Source organism: Pinus tabuliformis, chromosome 8 (genome assembly GCF_031772625.1).
Source record: "Pinus tabuliformis cultivar Carrire ecotype Pingquan chromosome 8, CPIR1, whole genome shotgun sequence".
Lineage (NCBI taxonomy): Eukaryota > Viridiplantae > Streptophyta > Pinopsida > Pinales > Pinaceae > Pinus > Pinus tabuliformis.
The window spans coordinates 1,015,810,585-1,015,834,098 of record NC_142294.1 but is presented as its reverse complement, the minus strand read 5'-3'; the positions used below and the strand labels follow the sequence as shown (position 1 = coordinate 1,015,834,098).

Below are 23,514 nucleotides of genomic sequence, written 5' to 3'. Positions count from 1 at the left end.
CTTGAAGTTTGTGATGTATTATTAAGGCAACCATACTTGTGGAAGTGTCATATTATGTATGAGTCGAGGTCTCACACTGTTATTATTACTTTGGGCAGTAAGTTATACACTATACCAAAGGTATCCTTACCTACAACCATTTTTTTTTATCTCTCCTAAGAAATATAGTAAGATCATCTTCTAGATGGAAGAATTTGTTTTATTTTATATTCGTTCTCAAAATAAGGGGAAGATCATGGCCACATCATTGGTCCCATGAAGGGTTCCACGGCACAACAAAATAAGTTGGATAAGGTCATGAGGAATATAGTGCCATATTCTCCTCGCCCACAAAGGTCCCTTCCCATTGTCACGGCAAGCATTCGATTGATCTGACTCCCTAAATGCCTCTACCGAATGGGTTGATATACCGCCACTCTATTTTAGAAAATCGTGATCAATCATTTGAAATTACGACTTTAATTAACTATTTTGAATGTGCAGGCCGCAGTACTGAAGAAATATTCTGCTCAACTATCCCTTACCACCTTAATATGTTTTCTGGGAACATTACAGGGAACAGTTCTCAGCTTAGCTGTTGTACGAGATTCTTCCAAGTGGGCTTTAGGATGGGACATCAGCCTTCTCACTCCAGTCTACTCTCTAAGTTTTCCTCTTTCCTTCCACGAGAGGGAAATTTTAAGTGTTTCCTTTGAGGTTTGAATTACAAAATTGGAGATCGGGATATGAAGGTAAATTACAGAGAACATCATTTGCTATTTTTCGGCGCACGAAGTGATGGCGTCAACAATTGCATATTACTTACAAGGTTTATGCATGCGCTTAATAGGACCTGTATTTGCCACAGAATTTAGTCCGTTGAGTGTGATAATTGTTGTAATTATGGGATCTATCATTCTCTCTGAGAAGATTTTCTTGGGCAGGTTCGTTTCTGAATTCCTTTTCAACCCACTAAATTAAATTCACGATTAATAGTGTAAGAAAATAGGAAGGTTCAAGGCTCTAACTGCACTTATTAATTGAATACAGTGTGGTGGGAGGAGTTATGATCGCAATAGGACTATACGATGTTCTGTGGGGAAAGGTGAAGGATAGCAAGATCTCTACCGATAAAAATGGCTCCGAAAAGCTTTCCAATTCTCAAGGAATATTCCCTGAAAATCAAAATAAGGAGCATGATGTGGAAGTTGCTTCCGACACACTGATCTGTGAAGGACCTGAAGCTCATCGATTCAATGGTGGAAATAGGGCCATAATTTCTATCACTGAAAACAATAATGCCAAAATGCGAGCATCGAAATGGATGGCCGAAGAGACTTGCAGTTCCCATGCTCGTCCTCACCATGTATTCCAACAAACAGGTTTTCAAAGAAAAATAGGATCAATGTTTTCTTTTTCGCGTTGTATTAGTTCGTTTGCTTTACCCCTCTCAAAGCAGATTAATTATTACTGTGATTAGGAAAGATGCTCTCACGTTGGATGTCACCTTCCAACATGTAAATGACCAAGTTGGAAATCACTTAAATACTTTTTAAGTAGATAATTTTCTATTTTTCTTTCACGTATTGTCAAGCGGTCAAAAAAAAAAATATATATATATATATATATAATTATTTTTTAAATATAATATCATCTGAATGATCGTTAGGATCAATTTATAGCTAATTTATTAATAATCAGTTTGGTTTATTAAATTTTGAAATAATATAAAATTATTTAATATTTTGAAATTCTAATTTAATTAGAATATACACATATATTTTTTTTAATAATATTATTATTATTTTTCAAAATATTTTATAAAATAATATTTTTATATTATTATTATTTTAATAAATAATTTATTTTTTATTATAATATAATTTAAATTTAAATGTTTGTTTTTAAGCTGTAGGTTCAAGTTTATATGCAATTACAATACCACATCTCTTTAATTGTTTTATTTTATAGTGATTTCATTTCACTTAAAACCCTAAATGAAATTTTCCAAAACTTTTATATAAATAAAATAATTATTTTTTACATTTTTCTATGCTAGTTTTTATACCAATCAAATTTCTCTTTTTCTTATATATGTTTGTATTTTCGTTCGGTGGCCTATATCATTATAATTATTATTTGTCATAAATGTTACATTTTTTCCATGTCTAAATATAGCGTATTAAGCCTGCCGTCGTTTAGAGGAATAATTTTTTTTTTCAATTGGAAAATATACATTAAACTTACAAAAGTATGAAAATTAATTTATTTTAAAATATGTTTTATATACATATTAAATATCAATTCGAAAATACTTGTTATATATTATTAATTTTTATAATTAAAAAAAAAATAAAAAAGATCAATCAATTTTTACTATATAAATAATTTTATTATTTAAAAGAAATTCAAAAAGTTATTAAACAAAAATAAATTATAAAACTAAATAAATAATAATATAAAATATTATCGCAAATAACTAAAGTACACAAATACACCTTTCCAACTTATTTCTAATGTAATGGCTATATGTTGATCAACATTATTTTCATATGCCAATCAGTGTATAAAATGTGGAAAATATTATCAATCAGTGTATATCAATCACATTAGTAACTGTGGTTGTGCTAGTTAACAAGTGTTGGGTGGATTTGTTGATCGTGGTTGACCATGGTCAACAAGGATTGATGAGGTTGATTAAGGTTGATGAGGTTGACCATGGTCAAGGTTACATTAATGTGGTTGCTAATGTTACAAACAAAGTTACATTCATGTTTAAGAAGGTTGATGGGGTTAACCGTGGTTGAAGAACAACCATATATATCTTCATTAACCATTATAGTTGGCTATACTCAACCACAGAGACCTTGGTTGACCATGTTCCACAATTCTAATGATAGTTGGCCATTAGGAGTTGGTAGAGCATGGAATGTTCTAGGTTGACTATGGTTATTCATGGTTGATGATATTCAACCATGATTGATCATTGTTGACCATATGCAACCTTGGTTGACCATAAAGAGATTGCTTGACCATTATGCTTGACAATATTCAACCATACACAACTTGGTTAACAATGTTCAAGCATTCTAACCATAGAGATCTTGATTGACCATTATGGTTGATCATGGTTGATGATGGTTGATGATGGATGAGGATATTCAACGTGGATTATCATGGTGGACTAGAGTTGGCCACAAAGACATTGATTTACCATTATGCTTGACCTTATTCAACCATAAAGACATTGGTTGACCATGTTTCACCATTCTAACCATAGAGATCTTGATTGATCATGGTTGATTGTAACCGACCAAGGAAGACCTTAGTCAACTATGGTTGACCATGTTTGACTTCGGTCAACCATGATTCACTATAATTGAATATGGTTGAGTTATGCTAATGGAGGACAAGTATAAGTGAGCAAGGTTGCCTGCTGTTAAATATTGTAAACACAGTGTTGACGAAGATTGATCATGGTCAGCTATTTAAATATTGACTCTAAGGTACAACTTGTTTGACTATGTTTGACTAATGGAGTTCACTATGCTTGGTTATTGATATTAATTAATAATATTAATAGCAAATTATGTTTTACTCAAGTTGAAGAGTGTTGACTGTCAAACATAGTCAAACATAGTCCAACATATTCAACCACATTAGTAAATGCGGTTGACTAATTTTGTAATGTCGTACTGCAACATTGGAAAAATTGCATTGTAATGTGACACTATGATGTTGGATAGATTTTTGTATCATTTCGACATCACAATATGATTAATTAATAATATTAATAGGCACTAATGTTTCACCAAAGTTGAAGAGTGATGAGTGATGATTGTCAAATATAGTCAAGCACATTATTAAATGTGGTTGACCATATTTTGTAATGTCACATCGCAATGTTGGATAGATTTATATACCATTCCGGCGCCACAATATTAACATTGATTTTATTATTAGTAGTAATCAAATTTATTAATATTAATATTATTATGATTAGATATTTTTAAATCTTCACTATAATTCACCAAGGATGACCTTAGTTGACTAAGGTTGACAATGTTTGACTATAGTCAACCACAAATCACTATAGTTGAATATGTTGAGTTATGCTAATTGGCGATGAGTATGAATGAACAATGTTGGCTATTATCAAATATAGTAAACAAAGGGTTACCAAAATTTAATCATGTTTGACTAATTTGGTTGGCTATGTTTAAGTATTACTATTAATCAATAACAATACAAGGCGATTATGTTTCACCAAAGTTCAAGACTATTCACTGTAGTCAAGCGTAGTTGAACATAGTCAAACATAGTCAACCACATTAGAAAATCAATTGTTTTAAAACCATATTAATATTTATATTATTAAAAAAAATTAATTAAACACTGAATATGGTTAAGCATGGTTTAACCATGGGTGGACATGAATATGTTTACAAATCGTTTGATGATGGTTGATCACAGTTGACAATAGTTGTTAATGTTCACCATGGTTAAACATTGCTAACAATCTCTTGACTATGAATCATTATGGTTAACGATTATATGAATATTGTTAACGACTATGGTTGAGCATGGTTTGACTATGATTGACCATCATTTTACCATCATTTGTCTATGTGCAACCACACTTGAATATGATTGACTATAGTTGACCATTGTTTGAATATGGTTTGACTATGCTCGACTATATTTTGAGTATGGTTTTTCTATTGTTGACCATGATTTGACTATGGTTACCATTGCAATGGTGGCTATTGATGCTTAACCATGATTTGACTATGGTTAACCTTATCCATCCATTATATGCCTACATGGTTAACACATGGCAATAGATTTTGAAACCAAAACATGGTGTTGATTGAGAAACCTTGGAGACTATTAAAAATTATATTTGAAACACTTAAAAACTATATTGGAAACAAATTATTATTAAGATGTCGTTAATATTAATCTGAATGTTGCTATTGTAGTTATTAATATTAATGATATGTATTAATATTATTAAATGTTATTAATAATGTTATTGATAGTATTATTATGAATATTTTTCTAAGAAAAATATTATTAATAAAAGCATTATATAATTATTATTAATATTATACAAGCGTTATTAATATTATACAAGCGTTAATATTAATATTAGTGAGATTTAATGTTAAAATATGATTATTATTATAATACTTTCATCTACTAAAAAATTATAAATCAATAAAAAAATTATTATGAGACCCACTATTATTGCTAATATTAATAATAGATTATTATTATTATTATCCAATTGTTAATATTAATAATAAATTATTATTATTGTTATCCAATTGTAATGTCCCGGATCAAGCTGGACATCAAATTGGTGTATGCAACTCTCTTTTTGTGGGACAAGGGACCCACCTCCGCCCACCGATTTCACTGCTAAGTCTACAAAGACATATATACTCTACCCCCTCTAGTTTTGAACGTGTGACTTCTTAGGAAGAAACACATCCTCTTGACTATTACGACTCAAATTCTATTTTAAATATTATTATCTTATTAAAAATATAAATAATAGTATTATAAAACAAAGAAAAGGAGGAAATCCAAGGGCTCGACAACATGAACCCTGCCGCCACAACCCTTCATATTTTCTTTTTCTCTTGCTCTTGTTCGTTAGCCACAGTTGCTCATTCTTTTGTCAATGTCGTTGTCTTCCGAGATGCTCTGTTCTCCTACCATGTTGTTGCTTTCGCCCTTCCTCATCGCCGCCTAACGTCGTTGGATGTTGCGTTCATTTGGTTCCTTTTGTGGGCGGAGTAGGTGATATTTGGGGGTTTGTCCTTGTTTATTCTTGGCTGCCCTGTCTCAGGGCTTGTGGAGCCTCATTGCATTTTGCTTGTGGAGCCTCATTGCATTTTGCTACAGTCGGTGGTCTCCGTTGTAGGCCGTTGGGTATTGTGGGGTTGTTTTTGGAATGGTCCCCTTGTCGTCTTTGGTGTGGAGATGGGAGTTGAGCGCGCAGGGTTGATGTGGCTTCCCAATTATGTTGACCCTGGTTTCATGCCTCTTGTTTTTGGGGTTTCTGGGCTATTCAGACGACCTTTGCCCAGGTTTTATTTAAATGATTATGCCTATTTTTTTTAGCTAGCTTCTCGATTTTTTTGTTGAGCAGCCAGACACTTTCTTTAACAAGTTTTGACTGATATAAAAATTAATTTTATCTATAAATAAAATTAAAGTTTTTTTGGGAAAACAAAAAAATATGATGAAACATTATTTTAATATAAAAATTAAAAATAATATAAAATCGAAATTACGTCATGCAGGAAACTTACAAAACCTATATTATTATAAACCTATAAAACTTAAGTAATAAAATTTAAAATTTAAAACTTAAATAATAATTTTTTTATGAAACTAAACGCACTGATCCGTTTGAGTTTGATCCACGTGAGATTAAAATGTTTCTTTAACCATATGCAGCTACATAGAGTAATGTCGAAGTCGTTATATAATTCAATACACTTGAATCTACTTATTATTCGATGCACGTTTGAATGCAGGTGAATTTAGTTCTTATTAGTCCCTGCCGTCGCGGCATGGACTGAAGAGAGATAACATTATTTGAGCTGTTTTTGAATCTACTTATTATTCGATGCACGTTCGATGCACGTTTGAATACAGGTGAATTTAGTTCTGCACGTTTGAATGCAGGTGAATTTAGTTTTTTTTGTCCCTGCCGTCCTGGCAAAACTGAACCGAACCTAGAATTATATTGATATTTTCAAACTTGTAAATAGTGAAATCTAATTTAAAACAAATCTAAATTAAAACAAAAAGTTATATTTTTATTAGTCCTTATATTTTCAAACTTGTAAATTGTAAATAGTAAAGCCTAAATTAATGTTAGCATTAATTAAAAACATTAAATGTTATGTGAATGTTTTGCAAAGCCAAGCAAAGTGTTTAGTAAAGCCAAGCAAAGTGTTTAGTAGGTTAGGTTGGATGGGTCTCTAAGTCAAAGCCATATTTAGAGTGGCTGTCGCCACCTTTAAATACAGGTTCAGGTTGCTGCTTCCGTGTCGGGAGACGGAAGTTGAAGCTGCTGAGAACAACACGGAGGTTGAAGCTGGTGAGAGCTAGAGGATTCTTTTCTCATTTCTCTTCGAATCTCGTTTCTCTTCGGAGCTTCAAAGCGATCTTTTTCTCTTCGGAGCTTCAAAGCGATCTTTTTTCGTTTTCTCTTCGGAGCTTTAAGGCGATCTCTTTTCGTTTTCTCTTCAGAGCTTCAAAGCGATCTTTTAAACGAGAAATCTGTTCGATCGATCAAAGATCCTTTCTTGTCCAGCGCTACGGCTTCTGCACGGTAAATAACTCTTCTGCAGCTTTTAATTTTGGTTTGCTGTGAGTGTTTGGACGGAAGCTTCAGCAGAAAAATCTTGATATTCTTGCTCTCGTCCTGACAACATTTCAATGTTCAATTGAAAACCTTAGACTGAAAGAAGGAAAAGCTTTGAAGTCCAGCGCTGTAAATGTTGCAAATATGGCAGTGTTCTTCATGAAATCCTAAGATTGAAAGGATTAAAGATTTACAGGCTGACGCTGTATATATTGTCTTAATCTTTTGTATTAGACGTGTGTGTTTACGGTGGAAGAGAGGAAATCCAAAGAACAAGAGATCTTTGCAAATTATTAGTGAGCTAGATTTCAAGTTAAACTGTATAGTTTGGTTAGATAGCAAAAATACAGATCTGCCTATTGCGATTTCAGTTTAAATTGCAAATTTCAGGTTACGTTGTCGTGTAAAACTGTATAGTTCAGGTCAAGCTCTTATAATTCTTGCCTCTAGGGAACATTGTTACAATTTTAGATTAAAATCATTATTTGAGGATAAATTAGGTCAATACAGACTTAACTTATAGAGCTCTAGGTTGAATAGTTCCAATTCGGTTTAAACCGAGAAGTTTTAGGTTATATGGCAACTCTGGGGACAAAATTGTACAAATAGAAGTCCGAGATAAGTTTTGTGAATATTGTTGACGTACGATAAATTGTGTAGACAGGGCCAGAGGACGGCCAAATTTCGGTTCTGGCCTTGGCAATGCCATTCCTCTGCCAAGTCCACACATCATTCCAGTGCCATTTCCTGCGGTTGGCACTGCACAATCATTTGAATTGGGTAAGCCAATAATTGGAAAACTAGCAGAAACAGTGACAGCAGATGGCTGCAGGCTTCTTCCTGCCGCCAGTCGATTATAATGTTGCAACCATTGTTGTTGCTCATCAATGGAGACAGAGAGGGACCTTCGTGAAGAAAATCTCTGCACATCCCTGCCACAAAATAAAGCAAAAATAAGTGTGCATCCAGAATGTATGAAAGCAATTAAATCGCAATTAAATCTAGCGATATTAGGCACATAATGATACATTACCTCGCAGTGGCTCCAAAGTTCAGACCTACCGATGAAGCTACCAAACCAGAACCCAACTGCACACTATCAAAATCCTTAGCGCGCGCACAGCTTTAACAGAGCGTATCAATGTGCACAGAAATGGCTTATTCATGGTGGCTCTATTGTTCGACAAATTCATGGTGGCTTCTTGTTCTGCCCCGCCAGCGTAATGATTCGAATGTCCGCCCCTTCCTCAACTTACCAGGCTTCGTGATTCTAATGGTTACATCAACGCGTGTAATACATGCAGGTGGGTCCATAGTAGCTGGGTGCACGTGGGTCCTCCGAATGGTCGCCATGGGTGCCACGTGATATTTATTTTTGCCTTGGGCATGGTTTAAGCCCTGCATGCTACGTGATGGAGGCAAGGGCATGGTTTAAGCCCTGCATGCTACGTTATGGAGGAGGCAAGGGATGTGGCGCTCATGGGAGGGCCCACATGGTCCATGGACGTCTTTTCATTTTTTTTAAAGCACTTTACAGACCACCACTGGTCTGAATTAGTGGAATATTTGTAGGTGTGTGCGAAATATATCCTCCCTTCGTGCCAACCTCTAAAGACACGCCCAGCTTCGTGATTAATCCTAAGCTGCTAAAATATATGTTGGTTTTAGTCCTTCCCTTGAAATCATTTGCAGGGATTTCCAATTGAAATAGCAAAGTGCAATGCCAGTAACTGAGTAACGCCTTCCCGTCATTTTCCATATCACTTAATGAGTCCTAATACAAAGTAATAACTTCAACTTCATATCAGTACCTGATCACTTTCCAGCAGTGCCTCCCAATCATTTCTTTCCACAAGTTGTTTTGTATAGGAATAGCAAAGTGCAATTCGATAATTCAAATCTCCAAGCCAAATAACTCGACTGCAAATTTTATCCACAATATCAGAATGGACTCAAGCAATAAGCAAAGTAGAACATAAATCCTTCAGAAACAGTTTAAAATATTAAAGTTCAACTCAATGATGTGGGAACAAAAAGATGATCCTTGTAAAGTATTCAATTCAGACTTACTCGTGCTCCAAAATAGTTTCAGGTGAATCCTCTCCAGCAAATCTACAAACCCGTGGAAAGCGAGTCTTTTTTATGATTTCCATGACATCAGAATTCCTCCGGAGCTCATCGCCATCTTTCTGGCCAGAAGTCAAATGGCTACAAATAAAGCAAAAGCTTGTCTGATGGAGAGTCATGCTAACTGATATTGAGCCCTGCAAAAGTATGATTGAATCAATATGTTTAATTGGAGAAATTGCTCTAAACCCCTGCTAACTCAGAGACGTCATGTGCATTCAGCAATGACTAGGGTAAAAATCAAACATTCTTAGGGGTGCAAAACAGAAAACGTCATTGTCCATGTTTGGAACAACAAATGGAACATCATAAAACATGAGAATCACTTTTTGACAGAAATGTGCCTCACCTTGTTGCCAAGGTAACCCATCAGGCCCCTTCCAACACATGGCACTTTGAGATTGCGTATATAATGCCTCAAATCGCTTCTCACCCAAACTGAGAGGAATATACTAACCATTTGCTTGCTGGTAGCTAAACAGTAATTCATCTGGCCATAACTAGATCTATCCTCCACTGCAGGGCTATCTGGCACTGGAGAGAAAAACATAGTAGAAGCTGAAGGCGAATCTGCTGCACATGCAACATATTCATCATCTTAGTGCAAATATTTGATTGTATTATCAGAATCTATCCTTCCTATAGATCTGCCAATCAACATTTGATCAGAAACACTGAAATTCCTCTGCAATTTTGGCTGCCTATTGGCAGAATCGTCATCCATTTTGGAACCCCAGCCTAGGACCTGAAATGATCTCCTATGGTAGAAAGCGTCGTTCTTCTGTGACCTTGAACCCTCAAAATCAGAATCCAAACTTATAATTGAGTCTACCACGTCCGTGGACTTTGCACAACCTGGTGATAAAGAGCTTCTAGAATTGGTACTGCCTTCATGCTGTGACTTATTGAGAGTTTTCCGAATAAGGCTAAGCCATTTGGCAGCAGGACCATTATTCTTTGCCCCAGCACATTCCCTGCATTTAAAAGAACAATTTCCTGAAACCTGTAAAAAAGGCTTCTCTTGGTTACTGGTTGAAATATGGTTATATGACTATCACAAGCAAGAGCGTGAATTGAAAAATTCCTCGAACATAACTTGCCCATCAAAAATCGGAAATTTTATATCTATATAGGCTTTCCAGAAGCTCCTTAAATGTCAAACAACAGTATCATTTGTCCATACCCCAAGACATAGATATCGGCTGGAGGTGAGTTATTCAACCATTCTTCATTGAGCAGTCTGTTGAGGTTGAACTGACCTCTGTTGTAGCTGTGATGATGAAGCTAACTGTTGGGTATTTTTAAACGGGAAAATACCAAAACCAATCAAGCAAATACCACAGAGCTAATGCTCTGTTCCATTTCTTCCAGGACCTTTGCACAGCGAAGCTATTAAAAACAAATTAACTCAGAACAGTCCATTACACAGCCATAAAACATTTCTATTGATTTAAAAACAAAACTGTTACAAACTTCATCCTCTGCACAGAGAGGGATTCACTGGAGAAACTCTGTCTCCTCATTTCTGGTCTTCCACTGCTGTGGGTATTACAACAACAATTTCTTGTTGCTCCTATGTTTTACAATGGCGAATAAAACCATTACATCCCTGTTTTCTTTAACTTCTCGCACTGCTGTGCGTTCAATACATTTTCATGAACAAAAAAAATTACAGTCCTATTCTAGTTGAGCCCTTGCACTGCTGTGCATTCTCCATATAAAGAAACGGGTTTATCACTGCGCGCAGGCATATATCACAATACATTTCCAAAAAAAATACAACACACCACCGTGCGCAGCCACCTTACATATGCATAAAACTAACTCACGTCGGCCTTTTTCTACAGCATAAAAAAACATATATAATAATATATGCCCATAACCATATTAAAGGGCCTCCACCAAAAACTACGAACAACACTTAATATTCATTAATTCTTCCATCCGGCGGTCAAACCAAAAACTTCCATTCCATGCAAAAAATTGATTTGACGCGGGCGGTATGCATCTTCGGGAAATCAACGGCTGAGATCGCGCGCCCAGATCACTTGGCTGATCCAACGAGGTTCGGGAGCCAACTTCGGGCAAACCAAACGGACTTTAACGTCCGGGGAGCAGGCGGATTTGGTGTTGTACAGGGGACGCGTGGCGCGTCCTGATTGTGTCAGGGCCTCCTCTGCGGGTACAGCCTTCTGCCAAAGGCGGTGCGAGGAGACCGGGCCGGTTTACCAAAACCACTGAACGGTTGAAATTAATATTCCAACACTCCCCTTTAATTTCAACTACTGGGCATTAGGACATACCCAAACACTTCCTCTCGTAGAGGGATTCCTCAATACTACTATTACAAAGATATCTTCCTCACATAGAGGGATTCACCAACTGCTTCTGATGCAGTTCACAAACAAACAAAGTTGTCTTCCTCTTAATAGAGGGATTAACCTGAAACTGTGCTTAAGAGCACCTTCCTCATGACAGAGGGATTCACTATTACAATGTGCTAAAGAGCACTTTCCTCATGACAGAGGGATTCACCATAACAATGTGCTGAAGAGCACCTTCCTCATGACAGAGGGATTTACTAAACTATGCTAAAGAGCATCTTCCTCTCAACAGAGGGATTCACTAATGACTATGCTGAAAAGCATCATCCTCTTGATAGAGGGATTTACCATGTGTATGCTAAAAAGCATCTTCCTCTTGACAGAGAGATTTACCATGACACTGTGCTGAAAAGAACCTTCCTCTTTAATAGAGGGTTTCACCAAATGATTGCTTCAAATGCAGTTCCAAAACAAACAATCATTGCACTGTTGTGCATACTCATTACATTGTTCTTTTATGCTGCTGCATATTCTCTGCTGCACTGTTGTGCCATCTTCTTTGCTACGTCTAGCCCACACTGCTGTGTCTGCTCCACGCTACTGCGTCTACACCTGTACTGCTCTTACATTTTTTTACAAACTCTGCATTGCTGTACATTCTTCAAAGACATAATACTCTGTCTTTTCTGGAACAATTACTCTGTCCCACCTTACAAATTTACACTGCTGTGTGTAAACATTTCTTACATTCACTGCTGTTGCATATGTTGCATTTCAATTCAATGAACAACACATTCATTACACATACAATTTACTACTGTAAAGAAAAAAATTCTTTTACCTGTGCTGCTGTCCATAACTTCTTGCTGCTGCATTTTTCATATTCACTGCTGTCCATACCCATAACCATAGACTTTCATCCCTGGGTTTTTATTTGCTGCTACGTTGCCTCTGCAATTTGCACTGTGGCTGCCTTTTGTTTCATCATACTGCTGTGTGCCCATGCACTAACTCTTTACTCTCCATTACTTACACATAGAGAGAAATCATCCTCACACTGTTTTGTGCTGCATTCTCCACACAACAAAAAAAAGTTAACACGCGCTGCTGCCTTTTCTTTTTACACCCTTGCTTCACACAATCTTAGTCTTCATTCATTTTTTTTCACAATGCACTGTTGTGTAGTTCCTTTCATTTTTTCTGCTGCCACACATTTTCATTCATCCATGTGCATTAAAAATCTGTTGTCCATGTTTTTCTTTATGCATTTCTTTGCATGCTGCATTGCATATGAAGAAAAACATTACATTTTTTTACTGCTATGTATTGTACTCACTCTGCTGTGAGTATGTTCTCTCACATTTCATAAAAGAAAACTACATTCCATTGCTATGCATTTCAATGCATGTACTCCATAAAAAAAATTTCAAACTGTTGTTTTATGTTTTGTCCTCCCACTGCTGTGAGGGTCTCCATGCTCTGCATACTCCTTATTGCGCCGCTGCACTTTACATTTGAGCGCTGTCCCCTTTTCTTCTCTGCTCTTATGGCAGATTTGATTTCATGTCTTTCCTTTATAAAAAGAAGTCTTCATTAAAGAATGACTGTTAAGACAGTTCAGCAACAAAAAATTACAAGCTCCCCTTTAATGTATGCTTGTCTTCTTTTGGCAGACTCTTCTCAAAACAAATTTAGATCCACTGGGGAGTTCAAGGGGTTTTCAGATTGCCTTTCCTTCCTTCTCCATACTTGTGTAACTTTCTTCTTTTGCATGGGTCTAGCTTGTGTAAGATCCCATGTTAAGTTACAATCTCGTGCCATATGCCCAATGTTATGACACTTGAAACATTCAACATTGTTCATGAATAACATTTCATGATTTCTTCTAAAATTGTTTCTTGGAGGTTGTCGAAGACCACAACATCTATCTTTATGAAATTCTCTACAGTCTTTTGCCATATGACCAAAGTTTGAGCAAGCATAACAATAACCATAAAATGAACTTTGGTACCTGGGAGATGGAGGTTTTCTTGATGCACTTCTGAACCCTTGCTGCCTTGAGATCCTTTGATGATCACCATTGCCTCTTGCCTCTTTGCCATCAGCTACATTTCTTCTTGGAGCTGGTTTTCTGCTTGGAGCAGGATTTCTTCTATTGCAGCCTTCATTTTTCTCCTTGCCTTTGCTGGAACTAGGAGCATCACCATTTCTTTCTGGCTTCTTCACATCTCCTTTGCTTAAAGCATCCTCATGCTTGTTTGAGGGTTCACCTACATACCCAAGTCCTGATTTATCAGATGGAGATCTGTGATAGTTGAGTATGTCATCCAAAGCTTGAGAGCTCTTCATGATCTTGTTCATCCCTTCAACCTTCTTCCTGAGGAGGACAATCTCTTCTTCTAACTTTTCACATTCATTATTTTTCTTTGCTAGTTGTCCCTCAGTTTCTTCCTTGCTACGAGTAGCTTCAGCTGCTACTATTTTGAAGGAGATAATATCTGTCTTCATTTTGGAGATTTCTTCATCTTTTGCTTGACTGCTCTTCATTTTCTTTTCAGCTCCTTGTGCCTGCTTCCTGGCTTCTTGTAGTTCGGACTTAAGGGAGGAGACCTCTACCTTGTACTGTCCAATCTCTTCCACAAGCTTATTCACTCTCTTGTGTCTTTGTTCAAGTTCACTTGTCAAGACATCTGCTTGCTTCTTTGCACTATTCAGCTGATTTGTCATGGATATGACTTCTTCATGATGTTTCTTCTTGCATTGGTCAAGCTCCTTCTTAAGCTTGGCAAGCTCTTCATCCCTTTCTCTTACTTGAAGTTTGATGAGGTCAAGCTTCTCATTCTCAGCTTCTATGATGGGTTCTTCTTGACTCATTGTCATGGTCAGTGCTCCCTTTGCATGAAGGTCATGCAGTTTGTCCCATATATCCTTTGCTGATGAATATTTCCCTAGATTCTTCTTTACTGAATCAGGGAGTCCATTCAAGATAGTCTTTGCTGCTTGTGCATCATACTCCATGGATTCTTTATCCATCTTGCTGTCATCAATCACTGACTCCCAGACTTCAATCCCCTCAAACATTAGGAAAGCCCTCATCTTTATTTCCCATACATCAAAGTTTCCATCAAACTTTGGGGTTTCAAATAGAATGTATTCTAATGGATTGCCTTCTAGTTTAGTAGAGGGGGGAGACACATTTTTAACAGGCCTGGAGGCTTTCTTCTTTGACCTTGCCATTCTTATCTAGGCTTTAAATACTTGACTGTGTTTTCTTTTAAATCACTGACTGTTCCTTTAACAGTAACAGAAAGGAAAGCTTTGAAAAATACCTTAACTCTTTTGGCTGAGTCTTCACACTGCTGGAGAAGTTTGACTGCTGCAACCACACCTTCCTTCAGCTTCTTTGAGTCTTCAAAGAGCCTGGACTAGCTCTGTCACCATCAAAGAGCCTGGACCAGCTCTGATACCACTGTTGGGTATTTTTAAACGGGAAAATACCAAAACCAATCAAGCAAATACCACAGAGCCAATGCTCTGTTCCATTTCTTCCAGGACCTTTGCACAGCGAAGCTATTAAAAACAAATTAACTCAGAACAGTCCATTACACAGCCATAAAACATTTCTATTGATTTAAAAACAAAACTGTTACAAACTTCATCCTCTGCGCAGAGAGGGATTCACTGGAGAAACTCTGTCTCCTCATTTCTGGTCTTCCACTGCTGTGGGTATTACAACAACAATTTCTTGCTGCTCCTATGTTTTACAATGGTGAATAAAACCATTACATCCCTGTTTTCTTAAACTTCTCGCACTGCTGTGCGTTCAATACATTTTCATGAACAAAAAAAATTACAGTCCTATTCTAGTTGAGCCCTTGCACTGCTGTGCATTCTCCATATAAAGAAACGGGTTTATCACCGCGCGCAGGCATATATCACAATACATTTCCAAAAAAAATACAACACACCACCGTGCGCAGCCACCTTACATATGCATAAAACTAACTCACGTCGGCCTTTTTCTACAGCATAAAAAAACATATATAATAATATATGCCCATAACCATATTAAAGGGCCTCCACCAAAAACTACGAACAACACTTAATATTCATTAATTCTTCCATCCGGCGGTCAAACCAAAAACTTCCATTCCATGCAAAAAATTGATTTGACGCGGGCGGTATGCATCTTCGGGAAATCAACGGCTGAGATCGCGCGCCCAGATCACTTGGTTGATCCAACGAGGTTCGGGAGCCAACTTCGGGCAAACCAAACGGACTTTAACGTCCAGGGAGCAGGCGGATTTGGTGTTGTACAGGGGACGCGTGGCGCGTCCTGATTGTGTCGGGGCCTCCTCTGCGGGTACAGCCTTCTGCCAAAGGCGGTGCGGGGAGATCGGGCCGGTTTACCAAAACCACTGAACGGTTGAAATTAATATTCCAACACTAACAACGTGGAGCCAGATCATGTTTATTGTTCAGATGTTAGCAACTGCTGCTCCTGGAGAGAGGATGGAGAAGATATTAGAACTTGATGGTTTGTTCCTAACACAAAAGGTATTTTTTGCTGAGGAACCACTTGAGAAGTTTGCTGGTTTGACAATGATTGCTGTGAAAATCCTTGACTGTGCAAGTGACCTTGTTTCGCTGCCGATTGTGGCGTTTGCTTTCCCAACTGAAGGAAACCTGAACTAGACAATGTCCTTGGTCTAGAAATAGGATGCATTACCTGCTATGCTTGCAGTTGTATCGAGAGAGCATTTCCAGGCATTGACAGGGCCAAACGGAGAAAATGCGAAGTTCGCAAAATTATATGTCAAATGCTTTTAGCAGCGGCAGGCTGCCATTTGTTTGCGAAAAGCTGATCGTGGGTTTTGAGAAACTCTGCGGAACCGAGGCGAAGAGAAATAAGAGGCCCGTGTTTCATAAACAGACCTGTCAGCGCTCTTGGGGAAGTGTAATACATGCAGATGAGGTCACAGCTGGCAAACTGCGTGATCCACCCTCACCGCAATTAAAAAAAACATAATTGAAAACCTCGTTTGGGGTGGGTCCAAGCAGGTATGCTCCATCTGGGTTCTATCAACAGTCACTCCCGGCAATAACAAGTTTTTCGTGGCAGGGACTTGCTGCCTCCGCAGCCGATCTTGTTAATCTTGTTATCTATTGTTTAATTGTATTGCATAATGTCACTTGGCGTTACAACCTTTTTATTTTCTTTTGGGAGATTTCGAGTAATAACATTATTTTCAAAAATTTGAGAGATAGGACTTCACAACACATCAGAATCACACTCTCTACTAGACTATAAATTGGTATGGACACTAAAAAAAATAAACATGCCTGAATACTAAAAAAAAATAAACATGCCCGAACACAAAATGCAATGCTGGGTTTTTCGATATTGCATGTCAAAAAAGTAGATGTTTATGTGGTTTCTTGATTCCACAGTTACTAGAAGAGACTTTTTGGATTCACTGGGGTGCGAGAATTGGCACAAATACAAAGGCAGAAGCCATGGCATTATGGGGACTACTTTGGTTCACTAATTTCCTGAACATTCCTACAATTCACATATATGGAGATTCCAAGATCATCATTGATTTTGTCTATGACCATGCAACAATATCCCAACCCTCACTACAAGGTTGGTTGCAACAAATCACATGGAATTCACACAATCTCTCTACCATGTAACATATTGAAAGAGAGTTCAGCCAAGCTGTGGCTGGACTATGTAAAGAAAGACTACAGGACAAGCTGGATGGTTTACAAAAGTCAAGATAGAAGACTCTTGCATGGAGGTCGGGGTGCTGCCACTCTTCTCCCTGATTTCAATATTTTGTTTATGTGATAGAGACTACTTTTGCTCTTCTATTACTATCTTCACTATTTCTGTCTTTCACATTACATATTTCCTATTTCAGACAATGCTTGAAGTACTGGGAACTATTAGACTTTTTCTGATCTTTTGAATAGTCAATATGCAATAGACAATATATATAGACGAGCAATAAATACATGACAATATGTTTGACTAGACTATGAGACTGCACCAGTTTCTATTTTTTGATATTTCAGTTGTATTGGGTGCTTCTCCATAAAGTGAAGTCTATGTACTTATTTTGTGAATGAATATATGGTTTTTAGATAAAATAAAAATAAAAATATTCCATTAGTTTAAAAAAGCAACTTAATAATATACTAGCCGTATATTATTAAAATAGGAGCAATTTTTATTTTCAATTATAGCATATTGAAATAACAATATTATAAAATAGTATAATTTTTCCGGTTTTTAAATTTTCAAGTTATTTTCCGCTTATCTTTCACTGAAATTATCAGACTGAAATAAAACTAATAAAACTGCACCATAGTTGCAATTTCCTCAAATCCCACAACACCAAAGTTTCGATAAAACTTTGGGGGATTTTTGAATATATTTTATATCATCGAATATACGATCCGAATAAAATCGACGTCTGAAATTTCAAATCCCACATCACCGGTGTTTCCCTTCAAATATTGGGCGACTTTTGAATATATTCTGCATCATAAAAAATAGAATCCGAATAAAGTCCATTTCTGAAATTTCGAATCGTCTGAATCGCCGAATTCCAACAAAGGCAGGGCGGTGTTGCCAGCGTTTAGAAAGTTTCTGATGAAAGGGCGCATGCCAGTGATACTGCTCATCATGTCTGCAGACAATGGTGATATCCAACGGCCGCGGTTGATTCCGACATCAACTCGGCTGCCTTTTGGGTATGCCTCCTCACTGACAGAACCCAGCGACTCAACAGCCCCTCTATTACAAGGACGTGAAGCGGTTGGATTCCGGATAAAATTTGAAAGAGGAAAGATTGCATTTCAATTTCAAAGTTAATTTCATTTTAAGTCTTTAATGCTGATAAGTTAAATTAAACTGTAACTTTATATAAGAATAAAATAATTTTAATTTTAGATCTATATTTTAGATATTATACCCTATATTATATAGAAAATGGCATAATCACATTAATAAATGTGATTACATATCTTATAAGTATCAACTTAATATATACTATATTATAAATCTAATATGCTAAACTAATATAGTAATATTCTTAATATTAATGTTAATAATGTTAATATTAATAATAATATTGTTAGATTTGACAATTTTTAGATCTATAATGTAGGTAAATGTCTTTCAGATTAATCACATTTTTAGGATTGGGTTGACGTTACAAACCAATTAATGTGGCTTATCCTCACGATAAAGTGGAAAAAATCATACAATCTTCATGAATAAATAGTAAAGATTTATATTAAACCCCGGGAATAATATTTTAAATCCAATCAATATTATTATACCCTAGGAATATGAATCCTTAGGTTAATAAACCCAAGAGATTTATATTATAAACCCAAGGTACTAACAAACCCAAGAGATTTATATTGTAAACCCAAGCTATATAAACCCGTGGCTAAATATTATAAACCTTAAAACAAACATGGTTGACCACACATGATGATGATTGATTTTCATATTGAGACAATCTTTGTCACAATGCACTATTGGACCATGGCTGACCATGATCGATTTTCATATTGAGAGAATCTTTCTCACAATGTGGCATTGGACCCTCGTTGACCATGGTCGACCGTGATTGATGATGGTTCATGATGGTTGATTTTCATATTAAGACAATCTTTGTCACAATGCGACGTTGGACCAAGGTTGACCATGGTTGTCACAATGTGACATTGGACCATGAGACAAACTTTGACACAATGTGACCATGGTTATTGACGATGGTTGACCCTAGATGATTAGCGAATAATAAACCCAACAGGTTAATACTAAAAACCCAAGGGACTATAAAACCAAGGAAATAATATTAAGGGATAAATATTATAAACTCAAGGTATATAAACCCTAAGATAAATATTATAAACCCTAAAATAAACATGGTTGACCACAGTTGATTTTCACATTGACACAATATTTGTCACAAAGCGATGTTGGGCAATTGACCATGATTTATTTTCATATTAAGACAGGCACAATGTGACGTTGGATAATGGTTGGCCATGGTTGACCATGGTTGATTTTCATATTGAGACAATATTTGTCACAATGCGAGGTTGGACCATGGTTGACCATATTTGACCATGGGTGTTGAAATGTGATGTCAGACTATGATACAATATTTATCACAATGTCACCATGCTTATTAATCATGGTTGACTATGCTTGACCATGCTTGACCATAATTGATTTCCATATTGAGAAAATATCTCACAATACGATGTTCGACCTTGGGTGACCATGTTTAACCATGCTTGATATTCATATTGGGACAATTTTTGTCACAATGTGGCGTAGCACCATGGTAGACCATAAAGGACCATGATCAACCATATTCGAGCAATGTGGACCATTGTTGACCATGATTGAGCTTGGTTTGCCATGGTTAACCATGATTGATTTCTCTATTGAGAAAATCTTTGTCACAAAACCATATTGGCATTATTATAAATGTAAGGGATTAATAAAACCAAGGGATTTATAAATGAAATGAATTTATATTATAAACCCAATGGATTATAAAACCAAGGGATTTATATTAAACCCTAGGAATAATATTATAAACCCTATCAATATTATTATACCCTAGGAATATGAAACCTTAGATTAATAAACTCAAGGGATTCATATTATAAACCTAAGGCACTAATAAACCCAAGGGATTAATATTGTAAATCCAAGCTATATAAACTCTTAGATAAATATTATAAACCCTAAAACAAGCATGGTTGACCATAAATGATGATGGTTGATTTCCATATTGAGACAATCTTTGTCACATTGCGCTATTGGACCATGGTTGACCATGATTGATTTTCATATTTAGCAAAACTTTCTCACAATATTACATTGGACCTCGGTTGACCATGATAGATGATGGTTCACGATGGTTGATTTTCATATTAAGACCATCTTTGTCAGAGTGTGACATTGGACCAAGGTTGACCATGGTTGTTACTAAGTGACATTGGACCATGAAACAATATTTGACAAAATGTGACCATGGTTAACCATAGATGGTTTTTAGATTGAGAAAATCTTTGTCGAAATGCAACATTTGACCATGGTTGGCGATATTTGGCCATGGTTGGCTATAACTCACCATGGTTGACCATGATTGATATTATAAACCAAAGTGAATAATAAACCGAAGGGATTGTTATTATAAACCCAAGGGAATAATAAACCCAAAGGATGAATACTAAAACCCCAAGGGATTATGAACCCAAGTGAATAATATTAAACTCAAGAGACTAATATTATAAACCCAAGGTATATAAACCCTAAGATAAACATTTTAAACACTAAAATAAACATGGTTGACCATGATTGACCATGGTTGGCTATGATTGACCATGATTGACAATGATTAATATTATCAACCGAAGGGATTGTAACTATAAACCCAAGGGACTAATATTAAAATCCCAAGGGATTATGAATCCAATGGAAAATTATTAAACTTGGGGGACTAATATTATAAACCCAAGGGAATAAACCCAATCAATTTATATTATAAACCTAAATGATTTCTATTTAATCCTAGGAATAGTATTCTAAACCCTATCAATACTATTATACCCTAGGAATATGAAACCTTGGATTAATAAACCCAAGGGATTGATATTATAAACCCAAGGTGTTAATATTGTAAACCTGAGCTATATAAGCCCTTAGATAAATAGTATAAACACTAAAAAAACATGGTTGACCACGAATGACGATGGTTGATTTTCATATTGAGACAATCTTTGTCACAGTGCACTATTGGACCATGGTTGACCATGGATGACCATGATCGATTTTCATATTGAGAGAATCATTATCAAAATGGAACATTGGACCATGGTTGACCATGATTGATGAGGGTTCACAATAGTTTATTTTCATATTGAGAGAATCTTTGTCATAATGCGACATTAGACCAAGGTTGACCATGGTTGTCACAATGTGACATTGAACCATGAGACGATCTTTGACACAATGTGACCATGGTTATTGATGATGGTTGGCCATGGTTGATTTTCATATTGAGACAATATTTGTCGAAATGTGACATTTGACCATGGTTGATGATGATTGACGATGGTTGGATATGATTGGCCATGGTTGACCATGATTGATATTATAAACCAAAGGGAATAATCAACCCAAGGGATTGATATTTTAAACCCAAGGGACTAACATTATAAATCCAAGGTATATAAACCGTAAGATAAATATTCTAAACTCTAAAATAAACATGGTTGACTATGATTTCTATTATAAACCCAAGGGATTATTAGTATAAACCCAAGGTATTAATACTAAAACCCCAAGGGATTATGAACCCACAACGATATTATTAAACCCAAGGGACTAATATTATAAATCGAAGGTATATAAACCCTATGATAAATATCGTAAACATTAAAATAAACATGTTTGAACTTGACTGACCATGACTAACTATGGTTGATTTTAATATAGAGACAATCCTTATCACAATGTGACGTTGGACCATGGTTGACCATGCTTGACCAAGTTTGACAATGATTGACCGTCGTTGACCATCCTTGACCAAGGTTGACAATGATTGACCATCGTTGACCATGATTATCATATTAACACAATCTTTATCATATTGCGACGTTGGACCATGGTTGAGACAATGATTGATTTTCATATTGAAACAATCCTTTTCACAATGCAACATTATCTCATGGTTGAAACTCATTAACTATGGTTGATCTCAATTGATTTTATAAAACATGGTTGACCTTCGTTGAATAATATTAAATCAAAGGGGCTAATGTCATAAAGCCAAGGTATATAAACCCTAAGATAAATATTATAAACACTAAAACAAGAATGGTTAACTATTGTTGGTTTTCATATTGAGATAATCCTTGTTACAATGTGATTTTGGACCATGGTTGACAATGGTTTATTTTCAAATCGACATAATCTTTTTTGTACATGACCGACATTAGACCATGGTTGTCCATGTTTGATTGTCATATTGAGACAATATTTGTCACAGTGCGAAGTTGGTCCATAGGTGACCATGATTGAGATGTTTGACCATGGTCAACCATAGTTGACCATGATTGATAATAAACCTAAGGAAATAATATTAATCCCTAGGAATATCAACCCTTATATCAATAAACCAAGGGGATTGATATTATAAACCCAACCAAATAATAAATCCAAAGGGTGAAAACTATAAACCCAAGGTATATAAACCCTAAGATAAATACTCTAAACCCTAGAATAAATATGGTTGACCATGTTTGATTTCCATATTCAAACAATCCTTGTCACAATGCAATGTTGGAGCATGGCTGACCATGATTTCTTTTCAAATCAAGGCAATCTTTGTGAGAAAACAACATTGGACCATAGTTAACCATAGTTGATTTCCACATTGATAAAATCTTTGTCATAGTGCAACATTCGACCATGGTTGACTGTGGTTGGCTATGAGTGACCATGGTTGACCATGATTGATAATATAAACCCAAGGGAATAATAAACCTAAGGGATTGATATTATCAAACTAAGGGGTTAATTCTAAAACCCCTAAGGATTATGAATTCGTGGGAATAATTTTAAACCAAAGGGATTAATATTATAAGCCCAAG

General features: G+C 36.0%; 1 protein-coding gene and 1 pseudogene across 1 annotated transcript; one reads left to right on the top strand and one right to left on the bottom strand.

Moving 5' to 3' along the window:
• Positions 1-816: 816 nt before the first annotated feature.
• Positions 817-6,735, top strand: LOC149238842 (WAT1-related protein At2g39510-like). Its single transcript, XM_089369679.1, has 3 exons — positions 817-923; positions 1,030-1,345; positions 6,682-6,735. The coding sequence occupies exons 1-3, from the start codon at positions 817-819 to the stop codon at positions 6,733-6,735; spliced, it is 477 nt and encodes a 158-aa protein (XP_089225805.1).
• A 520-nt stretch (positions 6,736-7,255) lies between these two features.
• Positions 7,256-23,514, bottom strand: part of LOC149238841 (type I inositol polyphosphate 5-phosphatase 4-like) — an 89,333-nt pseudogene continuing 73,074 nt past the window's right edge.